We start from the raw sequence: 14,730 nt of genomic DNA, 5'->3' as shown, positions 1-14,730 counted from the left end.
AAAATATGATTTTTATTCAATGTATTTTATATAAATGTTTATAGAAAAAATACTACAATTCTTATAACATATATGTATACAATAATTTATTTTCTACAATAATAAATAATATGTTATCAATTTTAAGGAAATTTTAATAATAAATTTCCCCTACTTTTATAAAGTAATAACAAATTGTAAAAATTTAATTACCTATCTTTTAAATACTAATTAACTTTTTATTATTTAAATGTATTTATAGTAATGCCAATATCGTAATGAAAAATAATCATCTTGTTCATTCTCAGTCATGTTTAGAAATAAATTAAGCTCATCATAAAATCTATAAAGCTTAGAGTTCAAATCATTTTGAAGCTAGAAATTAAATAAATAAGATTCTAAATATATACTTTTATATATGATTAATGTATATATAACTTGAATTAACCACGAGTATAATGAGTATTTAGATATAAGATAACTCTTGGTAATTAGTAAAATGAATTTTTAAGATTTGTCTTTTCAAATCGTAAATTAAAAATATTAAAGTGTAGTTAAATTAACAAATTTTGGTGTATCATTACTCAGTCGTCGTATTCCTTCCCATATCAAAACAATAGACTCATCAGTAGCTGCATATAGGTGATGTTGATCTTGAGACCATGTTATTGAAATTATTGCTCCACAATCTTTCCCACCATTTACTATTTCTCTAATTAATCTCAAATCCCAACTGCTCCATAATCTAATGTTTACAAAATTAAATTAAATATTTTTTATTTCGATAAAATAAATAAAAATATTTATTAACTACCTTATTACTCCATTATCAAGTCCCGTTGCAATAACATTCACAGAAGCACCTTCAGGAGCATTACTATAACACAAAGCTGTTATCTTTCTTCGGGATAAAACTGAACCAACGATTTTGGTATTGATAGTAAATACTTTAAGCTGAGACTGATGGTCAGCATTATTTTCATTATTTTGTGACGTAATTGAAGCTACTTGACAAGCAACGGCAATATCACCCAGAGTATTACTAATAGATATACTATGTATTGAGTAAATCGGATCACACACTATTGATCTGACATACAATAAACTGAAATAATAAACATGTGATTATATATCATTTTTAATTAGTATAACTTATTGATAATCGTCAATAAATTAAAACGGAAGTAAAGAGATAAAGTATTTTTATAATACCTATTTAAATCCCAAATAACAATAATTCCCTTATTGTCACCAGAAACAACAATGCTGAAAGCTCTTGATAAAACAATAATAGTAATAGTACTTCTATGAGCAAGTAAAACAGAAGCTGGTGTTAATTTAAAATCAATTTTTCCAGTAGATTTAATATTGTATTCGTATACAATAATTTTTCCTGAATGATGTCCAAACCAAAGTTGACCACAGTCAGGTGCAGATGCTATTACCGTAATAGGGTCTAATCCCGATGATTTAATTAGGGGTTTAGGGGGCTGCTCTTTCTTGAGCTTCAGTCTAATAATGCTATCATTATTATTCCAAGACACTAAAGCAGCTCCTAATACACTGGTGTTGTTTAGCATATTACTTCCTTTTTCATTGTTATACCCAATTAACAAAGCTGTGTAAATTGGCAAACCGAAAACATCTCCTATAATTTAAAAAGTTTTAATAAAAATTAATAAATCTGAATGAATATTATTAGATTTATAGTCATTCGTCATTTTTACCTGTAATAAGAGGAATAAGTGATGCCATAGGTACTCTGTGTTTATGTTTCCAACAAAGAACTGGTTCATTTCCAGGTGCTCCAACATAATTTCCCCATTTAATTCCGTTTACATTTTCAATTACTTGAGGAATATTATTATAAGTGATGGGATTAATAGCATTTACAATCGGTAATGGATGGGATGTCGTGAATAGTTGAGCTGGAGTTTGACCGTACGTTTTTACCATAGTTTCCCAAGCATCTCTTTCCAATGGATCAGCTATTTGATCAACATTGAATCCATAATAAGTTGCAGGATGGAATACATTTATAGCTTCTATTGCAGGTTTTCCAGTTTGACGAAAACCAAACACAAGATCAATCCAATATGACAAATTTTCTCTAACATAATCAGCTTCTAATGCAGCTCTGTGCACTAGAATGAAAAGTCTTGCATCTCCTTTACACCAGCTTGGTAATTCTACATCACCAACTCGACTTCCGTTTTGTCGTAAACCAAAATTAAAGCCTCCTGAATTTAATAAAAATTCAGGAAGATAGAAGAATTCGGGTATTAATTCTTTGACATCCGTGGTTGAATCACAACTAGTCAATCTCCAAGTTGTGGCCAACGAATGGAAAGTTCTATCAGGAATATCAAAATTATTATCCTGGTAATTCAGAAACATGCTTGTGAATGGTGGCAAGCGAACTAAAAAGTGTAAAACAGTGCCAGAATTACTGTAATGTGAGCCATAATGAAAAGGTTCTTGATTTAAAGCTACACGATTAATTCCATCAGCAAGATCTTGTTTCAGATAATTATAATTATTGATATAATGTTGTTCATTCTTCTTGTCTTGAACAGCCATAGGTCTTTCGAAGTTTCGATATATTTTATGATTATTAAGATCAATTTTATTACTTATATAATCAGCAAGAACAAATGGAAACACTGGATATTGCATTAAATCGTTATAAGATCTTCCAGCTAATTTATTTAAACATGTGATGTATTCCCAATTTGTAAGAGTTCCATTGCGCCAAGCAACCAGAGCTTCTCCTAAATCATCACCAGGAATACGATGAGGTAAATTACAATGCAGTAATTGACTGGCAAAATCATCTCGATCTTTAGATGAGTTGAATGCTAACAAATATGTTCTTCCAGTTGTCAGGAAAAATTCTATTGCTGTTTCTTTCAATTGATAACGTCTTTTATGCAATTCTCGAATATCCTGGAGTTTCCAAGCCATTCCTCCAGCTATCGCAAAATCTAAACCACCTAAACTAATGTCTTGAGTGTACAGCGAAATTTCTGGATTATCAGGAATAAAATATAGACATGTTTCTCCAATAAGAGCTTCTCCTGGAAGCTCTGCTTGAGGAGTTACAACTTTTACTTGAGACATTTTATGAATTGATTCTGTTGTATGAAGTCTTTCAATTAATGCTGAAGCGTTAACATCTTGTTTAACTGTTTTAAATAAATATGATAGAGGACTTTCAATATTTTCTATATTATTCATATTTTGGTATTCAGGCATAAAGAATTTATTGTCGATATTCAAATGACATCTTTGCATTTTTATTCTCACTCTGGCAGGTCCTTCTGTTGGATCTAATTCCCAATTTTGAGGATAAGACTTTGAAAAATACCAGGGACCTCTTTCATGAGTTAATCGTCGTATTATATCTTTCCATCTTGCCATAGTTTGTGCTTGTAATCCTCTTGTATATTTTAATTTCTCCATCAGTGCTTTTCTTTCCCGATTTTGTTCTTCTATCACAGTTCTTGTAATCATCATTGCACTTTCTGTTAGCTGCTTAACTAAACCATTGAATCTATTTTCAATTCGATGAATCACTGATAAATTATTCTTTATAAAGATTTCTCCATTTTTTGTAAATTCATGACGTAATGATGTTAGTTCTTGATTCCACATTTCTGGAATAACATTGTCAATACCTTTTATTAACTGCCAGATATTTAAAGCTTCTTTAAACTCCATACAAATTCTTGCATCTGCACTTGGCATATCATTTTTTCTTCCCAACAAATCCCATAAGAGTATACTTAATTTTTTTTCAATATGACAATCAGTCTCTAAAAGTGATGATAATATTTCTTTACCTCTTGGCTCTTCCATCAATGATCTAATTACAAAAATTCTTATATTAACATTTTGATGTGGACTCAACATCCAAATCATCATTTTAGCAGCATTTTTTCTAAATGTCGGTCTAGATGACCAGGAGCTACTCCAATTACTCTTCTTATCAAATTCACTTGATAAGCCATACAGCAAAATAATAAATAATTTTCTAGTTAATTCTAATTCATTATTCGAAGATATATAATCAAATGCCGTGATAAATTCAATAGCTTTAAATAAAATAATTCGAAAACGTTGATTTATTTCTCCTTTGCCGTATTCTTTGAAACCATAAAGATTACTGTAGCTTGATGAATGTGATTCATGATCACTTTGTTCACTTGACGTCATTAGAACATTAGTCAAGTGAGAAGTAGAAGCAAAGTAAGAAGCAGTGCTACGTAATTTAAAGCCGGTCTGTGATGATATTTTTGACATTACAACATCAAGCTCGCTATCGAATAGAATAACTTGAGCAATCCGAACTGCCGAAGTACAATTTGCATTTGTTCCACACTGGAATTTCTCATGTAGCTCTATATAACTCAATATTGAGTGTAAATCTAAAACCATTGGGATTTGGTTATTTCCTGGTATTTCCAACAATTTAGTTGCTATTGTCACTAGAAGAATGTAAATATCATTAAATAATGATGTGGAGTTATTTTTGTGAGCTCCTAAAGCAAGGGCTTGTGCTACAGACTCTATTATTCCTTGCTCAAAAAGTACTTTTAAATTATTAGGATTTTTATTAATAATATCTGTAAGAAAAACCACAATTTGTCTCACAGTATTTGTTCCAGTTAATGAAGTTTTAGTTAAAATAGCTAGAAGTGGTGGAATAGCTGCTAAAGTTGAATTTCTTGATGCTTCCAAAGCTTCCAAAGTAGATGCAAGAGATTCACTTCCAGGATAAATAGTGATTTGATTAGCAAGATGGTAAAAATATTTATGTTTTATAAATTTATTAACTTCTTCATCAGTGGCTCGTTGAATAAAAGTTTGTAAAACTTTAATCACAGCAGCTCGAACTCTTGTGTCTGGATTATTAGCCATTACCAAAAGAAGTTCTGCACGAATTACATACTTGATTACTGATTCAACTTGACAGTCTGGTAAAACTCTCAAGGCATCTCGCAAAAGAATGAACAATCCTCCAGTAACAAGACCCTGACAAACACGTTTTTCATCCGATGATGATAAATAATTATCATTCTTCATTTTAGAATTAGACCCATCACTTGCAGCAATTCCAGAATCTTCTCCTGCACTATTCTCTAATGTATCATCATTTTCATTAGTACTATTATTACTGTGATTATTATTATAACATTTGTCACGTTTTTTTTTAGATCTATCTTTTTGATGCTGCTTATTTATGAATGCTTTGTTTGACTTATTTATTTCACAGACACCGATAGATTCATCCGAGGAACTTGTCCCATTAGAAATATTTAAAAATTGTGTTTTATTTATCATATCAGCTGTATTTTTATCCTCTTCAGCCAATGAGGGAAGTAAGAAATACATATTGTGACGAGAATGAGTAACATAAGTATCAGAAGCTTGATGAACCAAAAGAAGATAATCCATTATTGCGACCAAGTGAGAAAATTCTGGTGGTGCTCCCATTAATGACCGTATCAATTCTATTATAATATTTGCCGTAGTTCCATCCCAAGGAACTCCCGAATCTTCATACATAAAATGTTCTTTACAAATCAGTAAAATTGTTTCAACAATTCCCACCCGATTTAATTGAGTTGCGTTAAATTCTCTTTGTTCATGTTGATCTCGAAGAAGAGTAAACAATGCCTGGAGGAAAATATTAAATGTCTCGAATTTTATCCAAGTTCTCCAGGCACTCAGGGCTTCTTTTATGAGTTCAGGATCTATCACAACTGCCTCACAATTTTGTAAAATTGTATAAGTATCATTAGATACGTCATTCACGATGATAGAATTATCACAAGCACAATCTAAAATTGCTTTTAAAACTTGTTTACCAGCATGACATCTTGGTGTTTCTATAATACGCATAAGTAAAGCATGTCCACCCTCTAGTTTATATTGAGTCATTAATTCTGAATCACTTCTTATTAAATTAATAACTATTGATAATGCACGAGCTTGTTCTTCTTCGGTGGAATTCAATTCAACAACTCTGGCAAATAAGTATAGAAATATTGGTACACCACCAATTAAGCTTGCTGAAGAAATAAAACCACGATATTGTTGACATTCTATATGATCAGGAGTCTTGATTGTAATTGATAAAGGTGGTTGTTGAGATATTCTATGTTCTGGTATTGATATCACACGAAATCCTGATTGACCAGGTAATATATTTCGTACGACAGCATTTGGACTTGTGATAGCTTGAGGATATAAATTAGCTATTTCCGGGCACTTCGCTTCGTATGATAATAAAATATTATCTTGTAATTCACCTAACTGTGAGTTTGAATCATCCATCAAACTTTCCCAATTAATATCGGAATTGATGATCTTTGTTTCTATCACTTGACGTAGATAAGTTCCACCATAAGATTTTCTTCGATGTAAATCGAACTTTCCTTTCTCTAATTTCACTTGTTTTACTCCACTTAAAGCTCCAGAAGCTATTAAAGATGCAAAATCAGACTTTATTGGATTTAAAATACAATCCGCAAGATTTGTATAATTTGGTCCGAGGCTTGTCATGTATAAAGCTCTTTCTTTGGTGAAAACAGGACATCTAAAAAGCATTAGATTGCCTAAATACCAAGCTCCATTGCTGCTAGGACCAATTTGACCCAACATAATACAAGTATTCCCTGGTTTTCTCATCAATAACCCATCAAATGGTAGATGTACACTCGCTTGACGCCAACCATCTATCCAAATGATAACTTCTACGACGGCACTTTTTCTATTGAGAATCGTATCTTTAATATTTAGAGCTAAATGGTGCCAATGACCTGACGGTAAAATTCCGCTGATAGAAGCTTCAGAAATTGTACGATTTGTTTTGTCGTCCGGTCTACTCAAACGAAAGATAATTTTATCGCTGTGTAAATCAAGCCAAGTTTCAAGAACGAGCGATTCAAAACCAATAGAAATAAAATGAACAATTGTTGCTGGTGATGGTGGAGATAGAGATCCTGCACAAACATCTCGACTCCAATTATCCGATAAAAGTCCCCAATCAGAGCAACTATCACTTTCAGTGTTGAATAAATTTATTGGAGAGTTTAAATATGTTCCTCGGCTCGTTAATAAGTTACCTCTCTCTACTCGGATCCACATAGAAATTGAGCAGCCATGAAGCCACACAGACCACGATAATTCAGAGCCAATTGGTAAATAGAGAGCATGGATAGACCATGGACTACATATTCCTAAATTTAAATGCTTTTTTTTGAAGTTATATACAACACTCGAAGCTTTCTCCATTATTTCATATCCTCCTTTTTCAATATTTGAATATATTTTCAATGAAGATGGTACGGGAAATGAAAGGATATAATTAGGCTGAGGTTTTAAATTGGCAATGAGTCGGTAAAGTGACTGTAAAAGAGCTAATAGTGGTGGCGAGTCAGCTTTGAAGAGTGAAAAATAAAATAATAATTCTTCAGAAGATATTGACTGCATAGCAAGTAGTGTAAAAACTTCGAGAATGGCATATTGTAAATCTAAAAAATATAATTTCTTTTTAAAGTGTCTACTTTTTTTATAAATTTAAAGCAAAATTCCAATACCTTTATATTTAGGATCTTTATGTATTAATATTGTTTCAAATCCATTTAATAATTTAGAAATGACTCCTGATCCTGCAAGATTAGCACACGTATATATACTTTCTCTACATGTTGTAGCTATTTTTTTCAGTCCTTGGGTTACGATGCCACATCTGTCATCATTTAAACTCCTATAAAATAAAATAGCATGTCATAAACATCTATCTTTCTATAATTATCCATGTTTATTTAGATAGATCTCCTTTTACTTACTGTTCACTGAAATGGATTAATAAATCAATAGCTAATGTACACAAAGCTGGATCAGCAGTAACATTACTGTGAATTTCAATCATTGGTGTAACATTATTAATATTTTTTGACAAATTTTCTTCAACATTTTTGCTCTGGTTTTCAATATCAGCTTCATATCCATCATCAGCGGTTACATATTCACCCGTGCTGCTGTCGTCATCGCCGTAATCCGGTGATGAAGTGTCCGACATTATATTCGGTATCTTAAAATAAATTGAGAAATTTTTATATCAAAGAATTTTTTTCTCGTATAAAATAAAGCTATTAAATAATTATATAGATCAATAATAGTTTGATAAATTGTTAATTTTAAAAATAACTTTCTTACTCTTGGACGATTTGGCTGCAGTGCGGTTTGTTCTTGACACGGTTTAAGCATAGCAACTCTTAGCAGTACCTCTACTAATGCTGTAATTCCTCGTCCCAATTGAATTCCAGTGTTTATTAGCACATCACGAACCATCGTTATAACATCGTAATCACCTGAATCATGTCCCATTTTAATTAAAAACCAAATGTAAAAAAAAAAAGCAAACTACTTAATAAGAGAATCAATCTGGTGTTAAACAGATAGCTGATAAAATTTTTTTTAAAAATAAATTATTATAAAAAATACACATATCAAATATGACTAATTATTTCTACGCTAAGAATTTATTTTAAATTGTATTGTTCAGAATTCTTTATCACACTGATTGACTTCTATCAGTCAGGCAAATAATTATTTTAATCCTCATCTGTACTTTATCAGAATAAAATACCTTTAAATCGTTATTATTTTTATCAGACTAATATTTGCATTGTAACATTTTATCCTATACATTATTTTCTATTTGAATATTTTTTTTTTTACTTACTTTTTTGCCATGTTAAACAACAAGTAATCAGAGCTTCAATTAATTTATTCGCATGCTTATTTTTATCTATAAAAAATAAAAATATTAAATTAAAAATCTTATGAATATAAAATAATAAATAAAATGAGTTATATAAAGATTTTTTACCTATAATACGATCTTGGATGATAAATACTGACAGAGTTATTATAAGATTTAAAGCTTTATCAGTTATTAGATTATGTAAGAGCTTAGTTCGAAATTTCGGACAATACAAAGACACCACAGCAGCTGCTCTCCATATAGAACTGGCTTGAAATAAATTTTTTAACAATAGTTTATCATAGTTTATGGCAATGTCTAATTCTTTAGACTCAGTCTTAATTTGAAAATTTTTTAATGATTCATTAATATTAGAATCCTTATAGCTTGTATTGAAAGCTGTTATTATATCTGATTTTTTTATATTTTCAATAATTGAACAAAGATTATTGGTTTCTTGTTCAATAATATCAAAAAATATTTTGATTGTTGATCCTGCTAGTAGATTGAACTCTCCAAAATCATCATATTGATCAACTTTAATAATTTTCCAAATCTCTGTAATTACTGATACTTGGAGTAAATTACAGATTGATTTAGTAAATGTAGATGTTGAAAATAATGGTATGACTTCTTGCAAGCCATTAATTTCTATGAACTTTTCATACATATGACTATTAACAATCAGACTAGATATCATTGAAAGACACGTTTGAATAATAAATTCAACATTCGAGTAATTACTTGCTTGTTTATTTATATTTTTCATTTGTAAGAAAGTAGGATAAAAAACTCGAAATAACATTTCATTCTTCACGTGCAAGTTCGAGTTAGGAATAACTTTAAACAAATGTGCCATGGTGATATAACATAATTGAAGATTATCTGGAGATAGTAGAGTTTTATAAATTTCCAGAAACTCCCATGAATAGCTTAATTTACTGCAAACATTGCAATCTTCAGCTTTATAATCACATGAAAAAATACAAAATTCTTCAAATAAACAACGTTCAAGTAACGTTACACATACAGCATATATTTTCTTATTATTTTGATGGTTTTTCATAAAATTAACCACACTTGTAAGCAATATTTGTGGTGGAAAACAACAACAAGTTCCAGCATGTATCATTATTTTAACAAGTCTTACTTGAACTTCCCATTTAAATTTCGTGGATTGTTCCAATAATGTTAATAATATTTTAAAAAGCGATGAAATATAACAAACTTGTGGAGAAACATCACTTACAAGTGGTTGAGAATAAGTACATCCAAATAAACTATTATGATGATAAATTCGTTGCAATCGATTCATCTTAATTTTGTTTATATCTTCAAGTCTCATACATTTAAAACCGTTTATCAGTACTCCGACTACATGAATAATTTTTTTTATCCAAGTCATTGACCGCGCTAAATCATTATTGGGTGAATCCACAATGATTCCGATTGCTTTCTGAATTAATTTTCCATCTTGGCTTTCAATAACAAGTTGAAAAATTTGCAAAAATTCTCGTATTTTATCAGATGTTTTTCTTTGATGAAGAAGATAATTAAGAAATACTATTATACTGTAAATCATAGCAAAAACATATTCTTGAAGTAAAGAGCCTTCTTCTAAACTACATCGAGTCAATGGTTTACTACAAATATCTTCTAATAATTTTAATGTCATTGGAATCAATCCATTATGTATTACAGCTGTTATTGTCTCATCTGCTTTTAAAACTTGCTCCAGTGAAATCAACATTAATCGTCCTGTCGTTGTTTTCAATGTAATACATTGATTGGTTGATAAATGCATAGTTTCAGCATTGAATTGCAATGACCACAAAGTATCCAACGAAAATTTCAGTACTTTAACAGCTAATGCTTGTTCGGCTAGAGAATCATGATTTTTCATATTCTGTATCAAATTTAAAATCATCAAGCTTATTTCAAAATGATTAACTCTAGAATTTAAAACTTTTTTCATGTGATCATCTATAAAACTCTCTAGATTTTCATGGTCTAACGAACACGGATTTCGGTAGTGGCATGAATTGTGTTCATTAGAATCTTTATCAGTGCGAACTATTGATGTAAAATAATCAAAATCCATTGGATTATGATGGATTTTTAAAATTGAAGAACATGTCTGATTAGTATCATCAGTTATTATATCAGATTCAGTACTTAATTCTGCATCAGATTCTAATTTATCTTTACTTGATCGACTATGCTTCATTACACGTGCAACTCTGTTATTAAAACCATTTGTATAATATTTCTTAGATTTTTTTCTTGAACACTGATTATTAATTTTATTCACTACGCTGTAAGTATCTTTCAATTTCTTGTGATTGTGCTTCTTTTTTATTTGGTGAACGAGATTCACTGTATCGAGAATGTTATTATTTAAATTCAATTTCAAGTATGGATTTTGAAATGGTGTAGTTGAATTCGTCAATTCGTTCGCAGTATTCTGATTATCTGATGAATTGTATTTCTCCAGTGATTTATGATATGGAACCGGGTAAAGAGCCATGAGAAGTGCGATCAGTTTATGACCACAAGAAAGACCTTGAACACCAAGTAAATTAAGTACTGCCAATAATCGCCATCCACGTCCTTCCATAAGATACTTGTAGAGCTCAATGGGTTGATCAGCTTCATTTTTTGTTGCGCACAAGTCATTGATATCTGATGATAACTCACAAGCTAATAATGATGCTATGCTTCCTTCAGAGCTGCCATTCATTGAACTGCAAATAAAAGATTCCTGAATAAATTATGATTTTTATAATTTGAATTCTCTAATTATTATGATTAATTTGGAATCGATTTGAGAAGAAACAACCTGTATATCTAGTAGGTTTTAAAAAATCCATAATAATGGCATAAAAATATTAATGATTATCAAATATTTTTATTTATTTTACTACTGCAATAACAAGCATACCATAATAACATTAAGATACGGTGAAGTCAAACAAACAGACTATTATTCTTTTACTATCTTTGATTATAAATAATACTGCGGAAAGTTACACTGGACTTCTTATCACCCTAGTAAATTAACGTTTATGTATTATCGTTTATAGACTTTTTATATCATTCCTGTGCAATTATACTTGAATTTGTGCGAAATGCACATGTGCATATTAAATATTTTATTTGATTATAATTCTCAATACTTTAATGAATCATTTTCATAATTCATTAATTTATTATGGATAAATAAAAATAATTTACTCACCAAAAATTCTGAATATCATGAGTATTTACTCCATTATGAATTTGACTGAGAAATTCAGAAAGAAATAAATCCAGCCAAAGGGATTTCTGAAATAATTTTTTAAAGTTATGAATATTGTTATTCAATTAATTAAATAATCTAGTTTAAAGTTTATTTACCTTAGAACTTTGAGACTGAGCATTGATAAAATGACCACAGAGTAATTGAAGTTTATTAAGTTTTGTTGAAGTCATAATAACTATTTTAATTTTAACTTTCTGTTTAAAGTTATTTCCTGACACAAAAAAATATTATTTTATTACACAAAAGATGTATAAAAAAGTGATATTCTGTTAATTAAATAATAAGTATGTTTCTTGATTTTATAAAATATTAAGTTAAGATTCTTCTGTAGCCTTGGATATGCTAGAGATTACCTTTGCTGAAATTTGAAACCGTGTATTAGTATATGTAATAATATCAGATTTCTTCGATTTCTCACTCTTTCCAGTGCATTTTTTTATTTAGTTTATTTACTTGTTATTAATTCTCGTTTTTCCTTTTGTGTTAGTTTTTACCTTTTATATCACATAATAAGAAAACTATAACAATTTGTCCGGTATTAGGTACTTCTCCGGTGCGGGTAGTAGACGTGAATTCTTAGTTGTGATGCAGTGATGAGGAAGCCCCAGAGAATTAAACCAAGATAACAAGAAAAAGAGAGGTAGAAAGATTAAAAAAGAAAGAGATAGAAAATATGTTTTACAATGACAATAATTGTATCATTCATTAATAACAACAATAATAAGTACATAATAACAACATTATATTTTATTAACTGTTCAAAGTTATTAAATTATCAACATATTTAATTATTTTTATTGGATAAAATATATGTCATAAGATTATATTTTTCTTACATTTAACGTTTTTTTGATATAAATTTTGCACTGACTGCACAATACAGAAGATCATCGTGTACACTTATATATTAATATATGTCTATATATTTATATATTAATACATATAATGCACAAACAGATAAAAACAAACAAGTACAGTATATTTTCAAACACACATGACACTTGACAAGATCACAAATGACAAATAAGAGGTAAATCTAACCTTTAAATAGTTGTAAAATAGCGCTATGTCGTTCGTGGTGACAGAAATGGGAACTATAATCGAAAATATTATTAAAAAAATAATACAATTATTTTAGTTCACACTTACCCAATAAATTTATCAATTTAATCGTAATTATTAATTAATTAAAAGATAAAGACGTACGAACTTTGTAAGTACTAATGATGGTTTATGTATGTAAGTAGTCATTGTTTACATATGGAGTTTAACTTCTGTAGATACTCATTCTTGTTTGCAACAAAAACAAAGAATTATAAATAATATATCGATGCATGTAAAATAATAATTAAATAAAGAAAGCAGATAAAAAGTTCATGATGATTAGTGTTTGGAGCAAACTGAGAAATTGGTGTGGTTGGCGGATTGGAGTAAAACAAATATCAATTGATGCAGTTATTCCATTATTACTTCCAGCAATAACAATCATTGCTGCTCAATCAGTATTTTTAACTGTCATTGTTTTTATATTAACTCCAATTGTAGTCTATCATCTAGATCATAATTTTTTAAGATTCTTACCACGTTCAAGATTTTTTCTAATGTGGACAATCACAAGTGTAGTGATGCTCATGTTAGTGTTTGAAATGTGTGTTGTACCATTGTTGGAAATACTTCCAGAAGAGAATTATGTTTTCATTACTGGAGTAATAGGAGGAATATACTGTGGACATAAAACTAGAGCTAAAGCGGATGCTACAAATCAAGATGATGCTGAAAACCAAAATATAAGCTTAGAGTCAGAAAAAGGAAGTGGTGAACTGTGTATTACATGTAGAAAAAAAATATCTCCTCGTACATATCATTGTCGAATTTGTCAAACTTGTATACTAGGTCGAGAATATCACTGTAAATGGTAATAGGTTTTTTTTTAAATCATTATTATCAAGTCTAATACAAGAATGTTTTTTATTAACAATATATTAAATTTTTATTTCAGGCTTGATTGTTGTATAGGTACAAATAATCTAAAATGGTATCTTGGTTGTCTATGTTGCTCATCAGTGGCATTTATTTATGGCTCTAATCTCACAATGACTAGTGTTTGTCATCCCTTCATTCTCATTGGAACCATTCTCTTACCAGACGATTGCAGTGATGTGTACCATCAATTGGAGTAAGTAAATTATATTAAATTATATTTATACTTTTTTAATACTTTCATCATAATTTGTTTATAGCCTTGCTGTTTGTTTTGTATCCGGCGTCTACAGTCTTTTTATTGGACTTATTGTTCTTTATTACCTTATTTATCACCTGTGGTTATTATATATGGGTACAACTACACATGAACGACTTACTTTAAATGATATACAATCAAATACTTTATTAACTCGTATAAGACAATCAAGTTGTTGTAGATGGTGAATGTCATTTTTTGTTTAGTATTTATTGATCGAAAATTGTAAAAAATAATTAAGTTTCACTGAATTGATATATATTCGTTGAAACAAATGTACGCTTAAATATTGATGTAAAATCTTTAGTACTGAAAGGTATTTTTATTTAAGTAATATGATGTTTAGAAACGTATTTTGTGATTTTTTAGTAAGAAATTTTTAAAAGTAATAAAATATACCAAATGTAACTAGTCATACAATAATCAAACATTATG

At 29.5% G+C, this 14,730-nt stretch overlaps 2 protein-coding genes across 6 annotated transcripts; one reads left to right on the top strand and one right to left on the bottom strand.

The window, feature by feature from the left end:
• Window positions 1-250: 250 nt before the first annotated feature.
• On the bottom strand, window positions 251-13,061 carry mv (lysosomal-trafficking regulator mauve). Of its 5 annotated transcripts, none has more exons than XM_035094534.1 (13): window positions 12,893-13,061; window positions 12,410-12,631; window positions 12,152-12,267; window positions 11,994-12,079; window positions 8,882-11,499; window positions 8,735-8,800; window positions 8,206-8,360; window positions 7,836-8,080; window positions 7,584-7,753; window positions 1,707-7,517; window positions 1,192-1,627; window positions 794-1,084; window positions 251-724 (listed from the first exon to the last, which is right to left on the bottom strand). In XM_035094534.1, exons 3-13 carry the CDS (start codon window positions 12,224-12,226, stop codon window positions 523-525), a joined length of 10,155 nt encoding a protein of 3,384 aa, XP_034950425.1. In that variant the 5' UTR covers window positions 12,227-12,267; window positions 12,410-12,631; window positions 12,893-13,061; the 3' UTR covers window positions 251-522. The 5 variants fall into 5 exon arrangements, with proteins under 5 accessions (XP_034950425.1, XP_034950427.1, XP_034950429.1 ...); XM_035094536.1 differs by having other exon boundaries at window positions 12,551-12,631; XM_035094538.1 differs by lacking the exon at window positions 12,410-12,631.
• Window positions 13,062-13,103: 42 nt separating this feature from the next.
• GABPI (zinc finger DHHC-type palmitoyltransferase GABPI) lies at window positions 13,104-14,712 on the top strand. The gene is made up of 4 exons (XM_035094541.1): window positions 13,104-13,269; window positions 13,337-13,971; window positions 14,056-14,232; window positions 14,297-14,712. The coding sequence occupies exons 2-4, from the start codon at window positions 13,433-13,435 to the stop codon at window positions 14,481-14,483; spliced, it is 903 nt and encodes a 300-aa protein (XP_034950432.1). The 5' UTR covers window positions 13,104-13,269; window positions 13,337-13,432; the 3' UTR covers window positions 14,484-14,712.
• Window positions 14,713-14,730: the final 18 nt, after the last annotated feature.

This window comes from Chelonus insularis, unplaced genomic scaffold (assembly GCF_013357705.1).
Source record: "Chelonus insularis isolate UGA/USDA-ARS -01 unplaced genomic scaffold, ASM1335770v1 scaffold_714_pilon, whole genome shotgun sequence".
Taxonomy (NCBI): Eukaryota; Metazoa; Arthropoda; class Insecta; order Hymenoptera; family Braconidae; genus Chelonus; species Chelonus insularis.
This window is presented reverse-complemented; position numbering and strand designations above follow the sequence as displayed.

Excerpts from the sequence above, each read along its gene's own strand:
- mv (XM_035094534.1), bottom strand. The coding sequence starts at position 12,226 with ATGACTTCAACAAAACTTAATAAACTTCAATTACTCTGTGGTCATTTT. Across the intron at positions 12,080-12,151 it reads CTCAGTCTCAAAGTTCTAAG|AAATCCCTTTGGCTGGATTT; the intron begins GTAAATAAACTT and ends AAATTATTTCAG. Across the intron at positions 1,628-1,706 it reads ACTTATTCCTCTTATTACAG|GAGATGTTTTCGGTTTGCCA; the intron begins GTAAAAATGACG and ends TTTAAATTATAG.
- GABPI (XM_035094541.1), top strand. The coding sequence starts at position 13,433 with ATGATGATTAGTGTTTGGAGCAAACTGAGAAATTGGTGTGGTTGGCGG. Across the intron at positions 13,972-14,055 it reads CGAGAATATCACTGTAAATG|GCTTGATTGTTGTATAGGTA; the intron begins GTAATAGGTTTT and ends TTTTTATTTCAG. Across the intron at positions 14,233-14,296 it reads GATGTGTACCATCAATTGGA|CCTTGCTGTTTGTTTTGTAT; the intron begins GTAAGTAAATTA and ends ATTTGTTTATAG.